Raw genomic sequence first — 18,696 nt, forward strand, 5'->3', positions numbered from 1 at the left:
AGTGTATTTAGAGGATTCCATTGAATGTGTTAAAGGGGACTTTCACCCTAATTCACTCTAAATGTGTAATGTTGTGTAATGTGTAGAGACCAATGGTGCCTACGTGCTTGGTCGTAAAATTGTGGCTTTGAAACTAAAGCCCATTCCTGTTCAACACCGAGTTTTTGTTACTGATGAGATACTTTTCATGGATATGTTCTTAAACACAACACAAGAGCTATCTTTAAACACAGGTCTGCTATTGCCTAAAATGGTCTGGGCCTAGTAGGTTCTTTATCTTAGTATAAAGCTTTGGGAGGAAAGCTGAATGCAAAAATGTACTGTAGAAGCATAATCTATTTAAAGTACTCCCAACCTCAATAAAGAATATTACCCTAAGTGTTCACTGCCTTGATCTTGTACCTCCATTCATTTGAATCCAGGCCAACTTGTACCTTCACTTTATGTCTCGTGATTTAGCAATCTCCATTTTGAAATTTTCACTTGATGCCTACCCTCAGCAGCTTTTAATGGAGAAGCGTATCAGTTTTCCATGACCCTTTGTGTGAAGACACTCGCTCAGGTCATCACCCCTGAATGACCTCGCTTGAATTTTTAGGTTATGCCCTAATCTGGACACTCACCAGAAGGCACAGTACTTTTTTAAATCTATCTTAACTTGAAAACCTTGGGTCACTCTAAATCTAATATATTCAAGGGACTGCAAGTTTCATTATGCAATATGTCCTCATAACTTATCCCTTTTGATCCCCAGCAAAGTTCTGCTGAACTTGCACTTCACCCACTCCAAAGCCAGGACATCCTACCCAAGGCGTGGTGCACAGATATAATGTAGTACTGAGCATTTTAACTGACAGATTTTCAATTTAAGAAGTCCTTCGTTCCTTACTGTGATTGCTTCTTGGGGATGAAGAGGGTGTGATGAATCTAGTAGTGACCCTGTGGTTCAGGAGGAACCAGAATTTCAGGGAGTTCTAGCAGCCTGGCCAGTCAGGATAACCAGGTCACTGCCTGGAAACAGTAGAGAGGAGATGAGCGGCCTCTTGGGCAGATCCATCAGTTGTTGGTGTGACAGATGTTTAAGGACAAATTCAGTGTTCATGGAAAATGCAACCACATTACAGATGCCTCCTGTGTAATTGGGAGTGCTTGATAGCTAAGTTTCTGTGTCAAACAAGAACAAGGTAAATTAATTTTCTCAAGCTGTCTCTTGTCGTTTTCAGACCAGGAAGAACCGGAGTGGGTGGAGGTTGTCGTTGAAATCTTGCTGTCTTTTCTCTCCCAACCAAGTCGTTTGATGCGGCAGGTCTCAAAAACGGTGTTTGTGCGGATTTGTCCTCGCATCACCAAGGCAGCCTTGCAACTCATCCTGGATGTAAGTAACATTGTAGAATCCAGTGTTTACACCTTTACAATTGTTTGACTTGGTTTTCCTCTCTTTCTCTACTTCTCTTTCCTTCTTTCTTTGTTCTTGTCCCACTTCAAAAACATTCTGGTGTAGTACTGACAGAGTGCTATCTTTCAGACAGCGTGGTTGGGTCCGTGTGGCGGGGTCCTGGGCTGACAGCTGGGTCAGTCTGTCGGGTATCTCAGGCTGAAAGCCAGGTTGTTCATTTGGTGGTGTCCTGCTCATGGCGGTAGTTTGCACAGTGGCATTGGATTCACTTCATTTTTTTGTGATGATTGTTACAAACTAGGGGAGATGTTTGACAACCAGCACATCCATCAGAAATAAAATGGCAGCTGGAATGTTCTTCCTACCAAAATAAAATGGCCAGAGTGCTGTGAATGAGGTACTCAATGGATGCAGTAAGTGGTCTGCATCAGCATAGATCATACAGGTACAGAGTTGGAGGACATCTGGCCCTTTGCTTCCATGCCAGCTCCATGCAGGGTCATCCAGTTGGTCCCACTTCCCTGCTCTGTCCTTGTTGCCCTGATAGTATATTTCTCTCAAGTGTATTTCCAGTATCCTTTTGAAATCATTGATCATCTCCACTTCCACCCACCTCGAAGGCTGGAAATTTCACATTAAATGTTCCTCCTCTCATCCCTTCGGTATCCCCTATGTGCAAACCATTGCCCGGTTTCAGCAACTTTTTAATCCAACTCTTGTAATATCCCCAGATGTTAGCGGCAATCTAAGCTGACACCAACATTGCGGTGATTATGTATAGGATTGAGTGGTGTTCGCATTACCTACTATTGCCTGTTTGAGGCTAATGGCTTGCTCCCTGAAATGTCCAGAATTAGCTCTAAAATCAGCTCCCCTTAAACAGGTCTTCAAACCGGAATCTGAAAGTGGTGAAGACAGCGCCCTGATGGTGACTGAAGAGCCTGAGGAAACAAAGAAGGTCAAGCAGTCATCTGGAGATGAGGTTAGATTTTCATCCAAAACTCTAGCTGAAGTGTAACTCAGTGTTTAGAAACTTCAACCTGGACTGTATATTTATGTTTTGACATCCAGTTTTAATGAAAAGGTATCAAGTCCCCTCTATTTTTTTGTTGACTCTTGTTTTTAAGGTTGCTTTTTAATCTCAATGCCAGATTGACCTCTTTCACAGCTGTTGCCTGCCTCTTGGGGAGAATCATCTTTAGCAGATGGACAGAATGCACAGCGTTCAGTTCTAATGCTTCCTGATAATGTGCAGGTGTTCCAGCAGCAATTGCTGTGACCAGAATGACGCACTGCTGACTCTGGGAGATCCCCCTTAAATAACCCAGTACAATGCACAATAATCCAGCTGAGGTCTAACAAGGGACTTGTACACTTTCAGCGTAATCCCTTGTTCTTGTACTGTAGGCCTCTGTTAATAATTAATATATTGGTAAGGTTCAGAATACTGTATGCTTTATTAACTACTCTCTCCACCTGTCCTGCCACCTTCAATGATCTGTCCACATATGCATCCAGGATGCACTGCTGCTGTACCCTTTTTTATAATGTTTGTCCATGTTCTTCCTACCAAAATGCATTACCTTACATTTCTCTGAATTGGACTTGATCTGCTACCTTACTGCTCATTCACTCACCTGTCTGTGTTATTTTGAAGATCTACATAGTCCCCCTCACAGTTTAAAATTCTTCCTTAAGTATTGGATCTTCCACAAACTTTGAAATTGTCCTTTGCACACCTAGGCCTCCATCATTAATGTAGATCAGGAGAAACAAAGGTCCCTTACTGACCCCTGGGGATCTCCACCACAAACCTTCTTCCTACCTGAAAAGTATCCACTGACTCTTACTCTGTTTCCTGTCACTCAGCCAACATTGTACTGATGTTGCCAGTGTCTCTTTTATATCATGACCTACAACTTTCCTCATAAGTCTGTTGTGTGGCTTTCTGAAAGTCCATGTCCATCACATCAATGTGCTTTCTGTAAAAAAAAAGCCTCCAAGTTAGTTAAAACACAGTTTCTCCTTTCAAAACCCATGATGACTCTCTCCCATTAGGTTCTAAATGGCCTGTATCTAGGCTGTTCAGCCTTGTAAGAATTTTGTATGCTTGAATGAGATCGCCTCTCAACTCTAGAGTGTACAGGTCCAATTTCCTCACAGGACAGTGCCAACATCCCAGGAATCAGTCTGGTGGAATTTTCATGCGCTCCTTCTATAGAATAAAAATTATTAACAGATAAGTAATTAATTAAAAATATAATCTTTTTCAATTTCTTCTCAATATGTAGACATCTGTGCGATCCCTAGTAAGTGTGACTTATTGAATACTCAACCCAAGTGCTCACTCTTTCTATATCAGCAAACTATTCAATTGTCAGTAGCAACACACCAAAGCTTGATCCTCTACTACTCTGCCATTCACACCGTGCCATCTCTAGAAGTGGGAGCCCTGAGTGACCAATTTTATTGCCCCCGTGTCTGCTACCATTGTCTTTTACTCCTATTTCACCCCTATTTCTTAACACAGTACAGAACTGGAGCTTAACGTGGGCGATGGCTCTGTGCAATTCATGTACTCAAGGCCATTGGCTAAAGTTTGGAACTCGCTCAGAAGCACTGGGGACAAGAACTTCTCTGGCCTGTTCATTTATCGTGACATCTTAAATATTTGCATGTGTTGTCTCCTATCCCACAAGGTGCCTTATAATCTCCTGGGTGAGCTGAAATGAAATTTCTCTTTTTTTTTTCAAAGAATGTAGTATTGGATTATTATAGCAAGTAATACTACTGACCAAAGGTGCATCATGGCCATATTTGAAGAGATTCTGGCCCCTTGTGTGTGCTTTACATCTTCATTTATTTTCACATCTCTTGATGCTTGTAATGATTTATAGTGTATATGTATTACTCTTTTAGGTGGAGGATGAGAGTGACAGCGATGAATCTGAGGGGGGTGAGGATGATGCTGATGATGCTGATGACGATGATGATAGTGAGGAGGAAATTGCTGAGGACGAGGCTGTAGACGACAACTTTCGCATGGAATTGATGAAGGTTCTGCAGGCAGGCCGTGCAGCCGTAAGTTTTTTTGATCTTGGCAAGAGGATGAATCACAAGTCAGACTTTGGGTGCATTGTAATATAGGAGCTCTGAGAGTGGTTCTGACCTTCAGTGATCGAAGCTGGGTGCTTCATGTTTTAGCAATGAAAGCTTTAAAAAAAAACATGCGTTTCCACAAATCTGTATCTCGTGTCATTAATCATGAACTGGGTGCATTTGAAGGAAAGAAAGATGTGCAGGTTAGGTGGATTGGTCATGCTAGATTGCCCAAAGTTTCCAAGCCTGTGTAGGCTAGGTGAATTAACCATGGGAAATGCAGGCTTACAGGGATAAGGTGGATGTGGGTGGGATGCTCGTCAGAGGGTAGGTGTGGACTCGATGGGCCACATGGCCTGTTTCCACATTGTAGGGATTCTATGAGAGAGAATTTGCATAGATATATAGCACTTTCAATTCCTAATAATGCGCTGAGATGGAGTATAATCAATGAGTATTTATTGAAATCTAGTCACTATTGTTTTGTAACAACAATAGGTGCACAGGAAGGTCTCTGAATCACCATGTGATTATGATAAAGGGTAAACTACATGCCACGATGCCTGGAAAAGCTGTTTCGTTCTGCTTGAAACAGTGCAATGGGGATCTTTTGCTGCCATCTAAGAGGACCAATGAGGCCTCGATTATTAGCACATCAGAAGGGCAGCATTTCTTTAGCACTGCTGCAATGTATCAGCCTGGGGTTTGTGCTCACAATCTTACGACTTGGGTGTGTTTGCAGTGAGTTAAGCTGACACGGGGCTACAGTCGGTGATAATGCAAGGTGTAATTTCTACATTGGTTTATCTGAGTGCTGCTGTAACATCTTGACTTGGAAATATATTTTTCGTCCTTTCACCATCACTGGGTCAAAATCCTGGAATACCCTCCCTAAGGGCATTGTGGCTCAACCTAGAGCACATGGACTGTATGGTTCAAGAAGTAAGCTCACCACCACCTTCTCAGGGGCAATTGATAGACAGAATGTACAAAAACTTAAACACATATACCAGCAGGCTCAAGCACAGCTTCTTCCCACTGTTGTTAGACTTCTGAATGGACCTCTCAAAATTTCAAATCTAATGTTGACCTTCCTTTTTGTGCATCTTCTCTGCAGCCGTAACTTTACATTCCTCGCTCTGTTCAATCACCCTATGATCTTCGTGTGTTGTTATCTGCCTATACTGCACAAAAACAAAACTGTTCACTGTACTTGGGTAATGTGACGATAATAAATCAAATCAAATTAGGGATGGGTAATAAAAATGATGCCCACATCCCACGAGTGAATAAAAAAACTGTCTGATTTATAACAATCGGGCTTGTTCAGAAAAAGTTTGATCGAGAAGTAGCTGAGTCTGATCTGAAGGAAGCTTTTGAAATCGAAGCTGCAGCTTTGGCCATTGCCTACATCTCTGTGTTCAACCTCTACAGTGCAAGGAAGGGGAGAGCAGTGACGAGGAGGAGGTGGATGACGAGACGATGATGGCATTGGACAAAAACATCTCCTCCCTCTTTGCTGAACATAAGAAACATCTTCAAGCTAAGAAAGATCAGAAGGCAAAGCTGAGGAAAGAGAAGACCTTGCACACAGATTTCAAAATGAAGGTATGTGGCAACGTGCAAAGAGCAGCTGGTACACCGTTTCAGATTAAACTTTGAACGTTAGCAAAATGTTATTTTTAACCAAAATTACATCTTGTTATTTTCTTCTGTAGAATTTCAAAAATGTCTTTTACTCCATAATTGAACAGAAAATTATTACATGGAAGGCCATTTAGTCCATTGTGCCCATTCTGGATCTTTTTCTGAATTGCACCCCACTTCCAGCTCTCTTCCCGCAATTTTTTTTTCCTTTACAAGTATTTATCCAATTCCTTTTTGAAATTTCCTACTGAATTTGCTTCAGCCACGTTCCATATCATATCAACCACCTGTTTCTGTTCTTCTTTTTGTCATCTCAATTCCCCTTTTGTTCTTCAGAAATGAAAATTAAGTGCTCGGGCAAAAGGAAATTGAGTTTGTAAACTGCACATTTGGAATCTTCAGAGGAATTTGATTGACTTGACCAAATTTGTCCAGGATTGTTCTGATCTGCAGCCTGAGATTTATGGGCGGCTTACTGATACCTTATAGGCTCATGGTAACATCCTCCCAGCCAGTTAGCTGGTATCTTTGTAGAAAGCATCTTAAACATTAAAGGATAGGTTTACAATAATATTTTGCAACTACTGCGAATCCCAGCTTCCTTGTGAACAGTGCCATACCAGTGCTGAGGAAGTAAATGCCAGTTTATTGTAGTCTTGCAGCAAGCTAATGAAGTACTTTCTACTGTAAGTTTGTGATCTTGGAGTGTGTAATCTGATATTATAATTAGTTTCTGTTTGGAATGACTCATTCACTTAGTATTAAATGTGTTGAGTAAATTAAGTACAATCTCTGAAACATTTAATAGTGCTTGACTCTGGTAGAGAGGTGCAGTGCATCTCCACACCAGCTGATGGTGGTGTTGTATTAAGACCAATTTGCTTTATTTTATTAACGTATTCACTGAGGAGTCAAAAAGTGCCCATTGATGGCCATCATCCTGAAATAATCTTGGTAATGCACTATCTTTGAACCTGTGCTGTCCTGATCTGTAACTTCACAGGCCAAGCAATAGTGCTAAAGAAAATGCTTGTTATAACTGGGGCTTCTCAACACTGCAAACTGGGAAGCTCTTTTAAAAGCAAGCCACATACAGTTATTTAAATTTTCAAAAGGTAAAGTTGATTAATTTAAAAACCTGCAAAACAGCCATTGTTTAACAAAACTGTATGGTACAGTCCTGATGGGATATAACTCTTTTATGATCTCAGGCTTGTAATTAACTTGAAGACTCTCTGTTGCAACTTTAGGGATTAAGGTGTTTAACTGCAACCCTGGCTATCTTTTCCTCATGATGTTTAGTAAGCTGGCCACATTATTTGTTTCAGAATCTGCAATCACAGTTCAGGGATGTTGCTGAATGTGGATTCACTGCAGTTTCTCCACCACCTCCTGACCATTAGGTGGCAGTATACCACAGTTGAAGAACACTGGATACAGAATGCCCCAATCACAGGACAATCAGAGTCAGCAAAGAAGCTGACCTTTGGCCCATTGAGTCTGTGCTGACCTGCCTTACCTAGTCCCACTTTCCAGCACTTGGCCCATAATCTCGAATGTTATTGACATTTCAATTGCTCGTCCATGTACCTTTTAAAGGTTGAGGTTTCCGCCTCAACTGCCCTCCCAGGCAGTGCATTCAATACTCCCACCACCCTCTGGCCAAAAGCATTTTTCCTCAAGTCCCCTCTAAACCACTTGCCTTTCTCCTTGAAATTATGCCTCTTTCTTATTAGCCGTTCAACTAGGGGAAACAGCTGCTTTCTATCCACCTTGTCCAAGCCCCTCATAATCTTCTACACCTCTTATCAGATCCACTGTCGACCTTCTGTTCTCTAAAGAAAACAACTCAAGCCCATCCAGCCCCTCCTCATAGCTAAAATGCTCCAATCCAGGCAACATCCTGGTGAACCATCTCTGAACCCCTTCCAGTCCTTATCCCATTTTACTTTTGTCCCATGTGTATTAATTGTTTGTGTATTTGAGTTACGTGATCATTTCTTTTCTCCTATGCACTGTTGTCCCAGTGTGTTTGGATGGTGTTTTTCCCTGATTATGTCTCTGTTTATATTTTCTAACAGATCCTCCTCTTGGTCTCTTTCAGGTCCTGGACTTCATTGAAGTGTTCCTTGCGAAACAGCCTGAAAGCCCACTTGTCTTTGACATTATTGAGCCCTTGATTGCAATTATTGAAGCGACCCCAAGCTCTCACTCAGACAAGCAGGAGCAAGACTTCCTCCGCAAGACTGCAGACATTTTCAAGTCAGTGATTTGCATTTTCTTTGTGACTTTGGCAATTATTTAGTTGTAGTAGTTATGCTGCAGTACCGTGATCTACAAGTTAGGGATTGGGATCATTCGCTGCACTTCTGCTGATAATTTCAGGTTAAATTTACAGGGAGCCAGTTGCTGCAGGGTTTTAAGAGCAGGGCCTGGAATTTCATCCTACATTTGCTTGTCACGTTGTCGATGTGATTGTGACTGGATTGGTCATGGGTAGTGTGGGAGGGCTGTTTGTACTGAGTACAGGGATCCAGCCTTTTATACACCCCACCACGATCACTGCAGCCAGTGAATTTGTGCATCTCTCAAGGATTTTGACAATGACTTGAGCAGCAGACTGTGCGAGTTACAAGTTGTAGGACACAGCGATCTGCTTCCATGGATGACATTGTGCCACGCTAAATTAATTATTGAAACAGACATTCAGTCCATCAAGGCAGTGCCTCATTATAGATCATCCTCTTTACTTTCCTCTAATACCAGTGGAATTCTTGTCTGAGACAATGTGTTTAACTAAGAAATCTGCCTTTTGTGCTGCTCCCTGCATTCACAGTCAAGTAGGTCCTGTCGCGAGATCCTCCTTTTTAATATCCATAATTTTTTTGTTGTTCCTGTGATTTTGACAGCAATCCCCCTCCCGTCCGCACACAGGCGCACACACTCACACTCGCACTCACTGTCACATCACTCCTTCTCCCTCTAAGTGAAAGCTCTGTTCTTCTACAGGAATCAGCTGTGCAAAGCCAAGCGCTACTGCCGAGACATCTCTGAGATAAAGGATGACCTGCATGAGTTGATGGAACGATTGCTAAATCGAGCCTGCAAGCAGCCAGACTCTTCAGTATCACTGTATTGTTTCAGGTACATCATGTCAAAGAAAATTCTGCTCAGATCAGGGTTCACGTGAATGGTCTGCTTGGGTCAGGGTTCATAGAGGTGTCTGTTTGGGTCAGGGTTCACAGTGTGTTGGCTTGCTCAGGTCAGCATTTATGGAGGTGACTATTTGTTCAATGAAGCAATTGTTTGTTCATGGGATATGACCATCCTTGGCTGGGCCAGCGTTTATTGCCCTACTCTAATCACTGTGGACAAGCTGACGATGAGCTGCCTTTTTGAGTCACTACGTGCTTTTTCTACAGCACCTCCCACACTTGCAAGCTCAACCACCCAGAAGTACAAGAGCAGCAGAAGTGTAAGTAAGACTGACTGTACTGTTATGGTGGTAATTACAGGATTTTGCCCCAGAGGTGATGAAGGAACAACAATAAATTTCTAAGTCGGGATAGTGGGTAGCTTGGAGAGGAGTTGCCATGTGCCTGCTGTTCTTGTATTTCTGGGTGATAGAGGTCGCAGGTTTGGGAGATGCTGTGGAAAGAGCATTGGTGAGTTATACTCCAGTGCATGTTGTAGATGGCACACATTGCTGCCAGTGTATCGGTGATGACGAAAGTGTGTGTGTTGACATTCCCATCAGCACTTTCAATCAAGCATTCAAGTAATGTGGATATTGAGGGTATAGGTTAATGTGGCTTTGTTTTCCCTCAAAGTTGTATGTCATGCCCCCCTACTGGTATATTTCCATTATAAATGTCTCTGTACACATTAGTCGTTGCCCCTTATGTACTTGCCCCTTCTCTCACTGGCACCCAAATTCCTCCTTTAGCCTGTTTCTTCTAACATCTGTGCCCTTTGCTCAGTGGTGCCCCCTTCACTTCTGTGTAAGGGGGTGCTGGGTTGAAGCCTTCCACCAGGACTGGAAGACATAGAAACTGACATTTCCTCACAGTACTGAGAAAATGCAGCACGGTCATTGTAATGAGACATTGTCAGCTTTCTGAAAGATCTAAAAAGGATATTGTAAAAAAAAAATGCAAAATGGGCCTCGGTGTCCTGGGATTATGTATCCCCCTCATAACATTGTGGAAACAGCTTATCCATCTCCGTGGTATTTACGGAGCTTTGCTGTGAGCAATTTGATTTCCATATATCCTCTCAAAGTGACAGGAATGAGTCTTACGAAGCACCTCTTTGACTGTGGAGCACTGTGGGATGTGCTGAGGACCTGACAAGGTCTGTAGAACGCCAGCTCCTCTTCACTTCTGTTTTTCAAAACAAAGTAGGGGCACCCAAAGTCTTTCCTTGATTTGTAGCAATGTCAGATTTCCTCTTGTGTTGTTTAAATCACAGAACATTCTGAAGTCCCAGAGTTACAGTGGGTTGAGCTGAATCAGTGGATGTGTGTTTTGCATGTCCTGCACTTAGGTCTGTGCTTTCTGCTCCTGTCCCACATATGTGAGCATGTGAGATTGCACCATTGGAAAACCTGTCTCCCAAACTGACTGGATATCCCAGAAGTCTTGAGCTGGGTTAACTGAATTTGGAATTCTGGGGTTTGCAGTAACATTTCATTTCTTTTGGCTCGTTCTTCGATGATGAGGAAATTGAATTGAGATGGTTTTATATGTTCTTTGGCAGTGGGAGCCTTTATCTCTTCAGAGTACTGAAAGGAAGCCCGACTGAACCTACAGCCGCTGGCACCTGTAAAGAGAAGGAAGAGCGTGAGGGGGATGTGCAAACTGAATCTACACAGGTATGTGCATCAAAGTGGAGAACAGAGGGCCAGGTTTAACTACCTGTGATATTTTAGTAATGACTGCCGGTGCATTAATTTGAGAACACACTGCACTCGATACAAACAGTGAAAACCCTGTGAGGATTCTAGTGCATTCATTTACTTTCTAAAAAAAGATGGTTTTTACACATGTAATTAGCCTGCTTGATTCTGTCAAAAATACAACTGTTCCTTAAGGTGAGGGATTTCAGGTGTTGCAGGCAAATAATATGTCCTGTTTTCCATCCACTGTTGGCATTTGAACTAGAGCAGGGGTTGCATGACTGAAAGCGAGTGTTCTCTGCTCTGCCCCGCCCCAATAATGTTAAAGTACATTTCTCCCTGAACATACACAATTGATCTCTTTTCCCAACATCCCCCTCTTTATCTTGTCAGTGTGGCTCTGCCCCTACACCCCACCTGCAAAGATATTTCTTGCCAGTTCCAGGCATATTCAAGCACTCGATTCCCAGAAGAAAGGATAGTACACGGCACTACTGCGCTAGCAGTGCCAAATTTCTATTTAATAATATTTTAATCTAAGACCCCGACTTGCTAACAAACACTAAATATTGGTGTCAGAATTTGGTATAGCCTTATAAATGCCATCAGTATCCAGATTTGTTTTCCACACATGCAATCTTTCTGCATCTCATGCTACTTTAACCATTTTCCTTTATCAGTAATTAGCTGTGTAGAATGCAAATCACTGTACATCTGAATTAAACCTCCCGAGAGTATTGACAATCCATGTCCAAACTGTCAGCTTTTCTTGAGCCCTGTCTCTGTCTCCCTCTCCCTTTGTTTCTGTCTCCCTCGCTGTCTCTTTCTGTCTCTGACCTTCGTCTCTCTTTCTCTCTCTCACAGTCTCCCCTGTGCACACTCTCTCTGTCTCCCCTGCACGCTCGCGCTCTCTGTCTCTCTTTCTGTCTCCCCCCATGCCCGCGCTGTCTCTGTCTTGCGCTGTGTCTCCTCGCGCTCTCTTGGTCTCCCCCACATACACCCTCACGCGTTCTGCCATTCTCTCTCCCTCCCATCCTCCCCCGGTCTCTCCCTCTCCCCCCCACCCCGCCGCCATCTCTCTCTCTCTGTCTCTGTCTGTCTGTCTATCTCTCTCTCTCTCACTCTCTCTATCTCCTGTTGTTTACTCTGCTCGATCTTGCTAGGATCCATCCTTGGGCAGATGCATTGTGTCTTTGCAATAAAGAAACTGCTGACTGATAACGCCACAGTACTCTTGATTTTTTTATATCATTCAGTTTTTCATTCTCATCCTTTGCTGTAAATACTGCTAACTTATAATTTTGCATAATATCAAAACTGAAGCTTGCTGTAGCCTGTAATTTTCATTCCACAGCTGCCTGCCTGTACAGATGTCCATTGTGTGGTTCTGCTGCATTGAGATGCTCTGGGTTTTTATTTCCTGGTGGACGGGCTCAGGCTCCATGCAGGTGGTGGGAGATCGTTCTCAGTCCTGTGTCAGGAGTGGCTGGGGGTCAGGCAGCTGGCTGCTTTAGTCACGCTGTCTGCCTTTTTGTTTTGTGCCAAATGATTGCCGCACATTTAATCTGGGGCCTGATTACACGCTGACTGTTGTGTTTTCCTTCCCAAACATGGTCGCCAAGAGACTGGTCGTGACTGACTGTCCACAGAACACTGGGGTCGTGTCAGAGCTTCTATTTCCCTCCAGTTTCAGGGCTTCCTAATTGATAAACCTAACCATCTTGAACTGAGCTGTGCCAACCCACGCCACGGGGGCCCCACAGTAAATTGGTGTTGAGTTCCTGTTGCTGTGAATGAGCAGTAGTTATGCACCCTGGATGAGCAGCGACCTGTGCTCCTCAGTCTGATTCTAAACCAATAGTGAACTAAACATTCCCATCTACTCCTGGCAAACATTAGGACCGGGTCAGGCCGCCCCCCTCAGACTTTATAAAAACGACCGTGCTGTCTTCAGAGCCTCTTGGCTTTAATGAAGAGATCACTAACAAGTGAGACAGTGCATGCTCGTTATGTGCTGATCATCTCTGCACCAACAAACGTTGTGAAATTTGACCCAAAATCCTCTGGAAACGACGCAGCCCTGACATTGTCTGGCTCACACCTGCTGCTTGAAGCAGGCTGCACGCTGGGGAGTGTGGAATACACCGGCTGTTCTATGCATGAGTGACCAGGCCTTCCTCATTCGCTGTTACCTCTACTGTACATCATCTTCTATAAATAAAGGGATGACGGATGGTGAGCAGTGAGCTCCCCACAACTTGTCATGCTTCCAGTTGGTTCCTGGCCAGTCCCCAGTGGATGTTTTTAGCCCACCCCTCTCCATATGCCTTGTTACGGTGAAGGGGGTTGTCAACACACGCCCTCAGGCAAAGGTTGGGGGAAGTCTCCCGGGGCGACAAGGCTGGGGTGGGGAGTTTCTCTTGCAGAGAAAGGGAGCTGACTGCCTCTGTAGGGGGAGGGGTGCTGCAGTCAACCTAGTACGTGTCTGCAGTATCATTGCTTAGCTGAGTGTCAGTGCTGAAGCACATTAGCTCAGTGAGCTGGGGGGACAGATTTTGCATTGCACAAACGAGGGAGGGTGTGGGGCGAGGGCGTGAATGATGCCACTTTCTTACCTCCTCGAACGCTTGACTTAAATTGAGATTTGTTTTTAAAAATCCACCTTAGTTTACACCTCTCCTGCAGTTTAATGTCTTCTGTTTGTTGCAGGGTGATTCACTCGGCAGCCTGGATATTGACAGAGTGGCTGCAATCTACGAGAAAGCTCTGACCCTCTTCATGACCAAACGCAACTGCTCCCTCACTGGCCCCATGTTCATCGATCTCTTCAATCGTTTCCCAGTAAGTATATGAGGGAGCCTGGTCAGCACTTTAATTCAGCTTGTGCACAAGTTCCATTTCAAACTGTATCAAGAAGGATGTATATGAGATTTGTCTTCAAGATTCCTCCCTAAAGAGTACAGGCTTGTGTTTAGTTACACAAGGGAAAGTGGCCACCTGTATCTTGTTGAATTGCCTGTTGAGGCAGATTTAGGAATGAGCATCAACGTTAGTGTTGCATGTGTCGCTCCAACTCTCAAGTCTCTTGCACTTGCAGGAGCTGATGCGCCTGGACTGTGATTGGGACAGTAACTCTGCCAACTCTAATGCCCCATAGCCGCGATGGCCCATCAACCTCCAGATAGCAGCAGATGCTGCTTACACCATCCAGCTAACCAGATTGCCTGGAAATCCCAGACAACAAGATGCAGGGCTGGATGAACACAGCAGGCCAAGCAGCATCATAGGAGCAGAAAGGCTGACGTTTCGGGACTAGACCCTTCATCAGAAAAGGGGGAGGGGAAGGGGGTTCTGAAATAAATAGGGAGAGAGGGGGAGGTGGATAGAAGATGGATAGAGGAGAAGATAGGTGGAGAGGAAACAGACAGGTCGAAGAGGCAGGGATGGAGCCAGTAAAGGTGAGTGTAGGTGGGGAGTTAGGGAGGGGATAGGTCAGTCCAGGGAGGACGGACAGGTCAAGGGGGCGGGATGAGGTTAGTAGGTAGGAGATGGGGGTACGGCTTGAGGTGGGAGGAGGGGATAGGTGGGAGGAAGAACAGGTTAGGGAGGCGGGGATGAGCTGGACTGGTTTTGGGATGCGGTAGGGGGAGGGGAGATTTTGAAGCTTGTGAAATCCACATTGATACCATTGGGCTGCAGGGTTCCCAAGCGGAATTTGAGTTGCTGTTCCTGTAACCTTCGGGTGGCATCGTTGTGGCACTGCAGGAGGCCCAGGATAGACAAAATCCCGCTCTTTTTATATTGGACAGTAAGCAGGTTTAGTGGCGACTAGCTGTTTTACCATGGGAGAGCTTGTTGCTGAGTCTGACCTTGGTCCAGGAACCCTTTAATATCTGGAATCTTGTTAGCGCAGGACGTTGCATCAAGGTGTAGCCTGGCACCTGTTTCTGGGCAAACTATACTGATCTGTACCTGCAGTGTTCCACTCTGTCTGTGTGACTATCTGGTGCATTTGTTGACTGCCTACACTGGACAGGGGCCTGCTCACTGCTGCTTTTAACTGTGAGGGTTAACTCCCCCTGGAGCATGCTTTTGTGGAGTAAATAATCATTTGGTTCCAGTTATTGAACTCTTCCCCTTCCCCCACACACTTGGTTTATTTTTGCTTGTTAATACTTCACGTGATCTGTGAAGTGTACGCACATCCCACAGTGAAACAGCATGTTGCCACTGTGTGCTGAACTTGTATTCAGACTCTGTGATCATACCATGGAACTGACACTGTCACTTTGACCTTGTGGGGAAAATCTGAGTGCTCATTCTGTAGCAGCTAGATTGGACACATGAGTGTTGTTTGCTATAACAATGCACTCGGAACATGGGATTGGATAGTCTTTTGATAGAAATGATACATAATTATAAAACCAAGTATTAACTATAGTTTGGAGGCACCAGTGTCTGGGTTGTAATATATAAAACTGGAAACTGCACTTTAATGTTTTCACTAATGCACCTCTGACATTAATCCTGCTGTTATCCCTGTGACATCACATGTCTACGAAATGCTAGCAACCCTTTCTGCTGCCTGCAATGTAAGCTGAGCTGTATGGTTACCCTGACTGTAGTTATGTCAGCCAGTTCCATCTCTGTATGCCTCGTGTCTCCGGCAAATGATAGCTGTGCAGAATGACTGGCAGCTGTGCACAAAGACCCTTTCTCCCTGCTTTGCTCATTCCTTTGTCCTCAGTGATTCTGCTGTGAGTCAGGTAATGGACATTGCTGATTTTTCTTTTCCTCATCTGTTTCAGGTCATTTGTGATCGGCTGCTGCAGTGTGCAATCAAGTACGTCGCTGATGGAGTGCGGCAGCACCAGCAGGTAAGGAATCAGGCTCCCGTTGCCACTCAATTTGCCAAACCTTTGCAGAAGGCTCTTTGATGACACCAGCCAGCTGGTTTCATCCTTGGAAGAGAGTACAATAAGATAGAGCAGTATTCCTTACTGGGAGATTGCTTCTGTTGAACCAAAGGCTCCTGTGGCCCAGGGCAGAAACCATTCAGCCCATCATACCTGTGTAACTCTTTCAAAGATCAAACTAATCCCACTCCCCAACCTTTTCCCTGTAGTCCTTGCAAGTTTTCCACTTGAAGTACTTGTCCAATTAAAAGTTACTGTTGATTCTGTTTCCACCACACTTTCAAATAGTGCATCATAATTCACTGTTTAGAACAATTTCTTATCATCTTTCCCGTTATTATTTTAATTCTGTGTCCACCCATCTTGTGAATGGAAAGTGCTTTTCTTCAATTATGTTATCAAAATCCCTCATAATTACAAACCCCTCTATTCAATGTGCCTTTCTGTCCTCTTAAAGAAAACAATTCTCGTGTCTCCAGTTCCTCCAATTTCAATGAGCTCCTCACCAAAATGTAGAAAACAGGAGTAGGAGTAGGCCATTTGGCACATCAATTCCCCTTCTCCAATCAACATGATCATTGCCAATCCTCTATCTCAATGCCGTACTTCTGCTTTCTTCCCACAGTACTTGACATCTTTAGTCTATAGAAGTCTGTCTCTTTCTTTCAGTGCCCCCCACAGTCTTCTGTGCTAGATAACTCCATGGGTTCACCATCTTCTGAGTAAAGAAGTTTTCCTGTTCCAAAATGGTCTACCCTGAGACTGTGATCCCTTGTTCTGGAATCGCCAGACAGGGGGATAATCAGAGATTGTAGGAACTGCCGATACTGGAGTCTGAGATAACACAGTGTGGAGCTGGATGAACAAAACAGGCCAGGCAGCATCAGAGGAGCAGGAAAGCTCATGTTTCGGGTCAGGACCCTTCTTCAGAAATGGGGGAAGGGAAGGAGGCGCTGAAATAAAAGAGAGAGGGGGAGGTGGTGATAAAAGGTGGATAGTGGAGCAGATAGGTGGAGAGAAGACGGATAGGTCAAGGAGGTAGGGATGAAGTTAGTAAAGGTGAGTGTAGATAGGGAGTTAGGATGGGTGTTGGTCAGTGAGGAGGGAGGGGTGGGTAGGTGGGAGGGAAGACAGACAGGTCAAGGAGGCGGGGATGAAGCTAGTAGGTGAGTTTAGGTAGGAAGGGGCGGTGGGGATTGGTTAGTGAGGTGGGAGGAGCGATAGGTAGGAGAGAAGACGGACAGGTCAAGGAGGCGGGGACGAGAGCGGGGGGCCGGTCTTGGGATGAGGTCGGGGGTGGGGAGATTTTGAAGCTTGTAAAGCCCACATTGAGATCTTTGGGTTGTAGGGTTCCAAGGCGGAATAAGAGGTCATTTGGCCTCCAGTTTTCGGGTGGCATCGTTGTGACACTAGAGGAGGCCCAGGATGGACATGTCGTCCAGGGAGTGGGAGTGGGAGGGGGAGTTGAAGTGGTTCGCGACTGGGAGGTGCTGTCCTTTGTCGCGAACCACTTCAACTCTCCCTCCCACACCCTGGGCAATAATCATCCTTGCATCCAGCCTTTTCAGCATTTTAATGAGATCTGTTCACCTCCCCTACCTGGCTCTTACGCGCTCTCTATCTCGCTCGTGCTCTCTCTGTCTCTCTATCGCGCTCTCTCTCTCTCTCTTGTGCTCTCTCTCTTCGCGCTCTCTCTCATTGGCCCAATCTCCTAATATAACAAACCTGGCATCCAGAAATCAACGTGAACTTTTGCTCCCTCCATGGCAAGAATATCTGAAGAAGGGTCGCTGTACCTGAAACAGTAACTTTCCTTTCTCTCCATAGATGCTGTCAGGCCTGCTGAGTTTTCCCAAAAATTTCTAATTGTCTTCCAAATACCACTTGCCTTCCCAATTCCTTGCTGTACTTGCATGTTTGCTTTCAGTGACAGATGTACACAGGCACCCAAATCCTATTGCACCTCAAATTTTTCCAATCAATCTCAATTTAAATAAAACTCTTTTTATATTCTCAGTACTCTCAATCCTATCTAATTTTGTGTTATCAGCAAACTTAGAAGTAATACATGTCATTCCCGCATTCCAAATCATTGGTATATTTTCTATGAATTGCTGAGGTCCAGTTGCCAGCATATTACCCCAGTCTCATACTTTGATTTTGGTTTTGATTTTTTGATGTGGGACTCTTATCAAAAACTTTCTGAAAATCCAAATAAGCAACATACCCATGTATTCTTCCAGTTATGTCCTGGATAGGTTCAAGTAGGTTTGTCAGAAATGTTTCCATTTTCGTAAATCTGTGTCCACTTTGCATAATCTGGTATTTTCTAATTGTCCTGTTATCACATCTTTTATCACAGAGACTCCGGTATTTTTCCTACTACTAATGGTGAAGCTGATATTAGGCTTATCTCTGCCATTCTTCTAGATCTGGCTGTACATCCTCTCCAATGGTCTGATGTCTTTCCTGAAGTGCGGTGATTAAAAGTTGGCCACAGTATTACAATTGAGAACTAACCAAACATTTATGAAGGTCTAGCACTGAATTTCCCATTTTTAAACTCGGCACCCAGGATCCTGGGTGTTATTTATTAATATGTTGTATTAACGATGAATATTTGATTGAATCTTTCAGTTAGCAAGGCTCCTACTGTGAAGTAGCTTTCTTTGGCCATCACTACATTTTGGCACCTTCCCAATTGCTAACTCGGTGTCGCGGGCTTGCGTCATTGTTGTGGA

At 44.2% G+C, this 18,696-nt stretch overlaps 1 protein-coding gene and 1 non-coding gene across 2 annotated transcripts in view; both read left to right on the forward strand.

The window, feature by feature from the left end:
• The window catches only part of mybbp1a (MYB binding protein (P160) 1a), an 89,539-nt gene that overhangs the window by 45,871 nt on the left and 24,972 nt on the right, over positions 1-18,696 (forward strand). Inside the window, exons 15-23 of the mRNA XM_048612397.1 lie at positions 1,224-1,375; positions 2,280-2,378; positions 4,316-4,477; positions 5,930-6,103; positions 8,247-8,404; positions 9,152-9,286; positions 10,901-11,015; positions 13,749-13,880; positions 15,848-15,916. Coding sequence (XP_048468354.1) covers positions 1,224-1,375; positions 2,280-2,378; positions 4,316-4,477; positions 5,930-6,103; positions 8,247-8,404; positions 9,152-9,286; positions 10,901-11,015; positions 13,749-13,880; positions 15,848-15,916 — 1,196 coding nt within the window. The remainder of the gene's footprint in view (positions 1-1,223; positions 1,376-2,279; positions 2,379-4,315; positions 4,478-5,929; positions 6,104-8,246; positions 8,405-9,151; positions 9,287-10,900; positions 11,016-13,748; positions 13,881-15,847; positions 15,917-18,696) is intronic.
• Positions 7,100-7,236, forward strand: LOC125486219. The gene has a single exon (XR_007264909.1). It is a non-coding gene; the product is annotated as a small nucleolar RNA SNORA50 (small nucleolar RNA).

Source organism: Rhincodon typus, chromosome 26, assembly GCF_021869965.1.
Source record: "Rhincodon typus isolate 14 chromosome 26, sRhiTyp1.1, whole genome shotgun sequence".
Lineage (NCBI taxonomy): Eukaryota > Metazoa > Chordata > Chondrichthyes > Orectolobiformes > Rhincodontidae > Rhincodon > Rhincodon typus.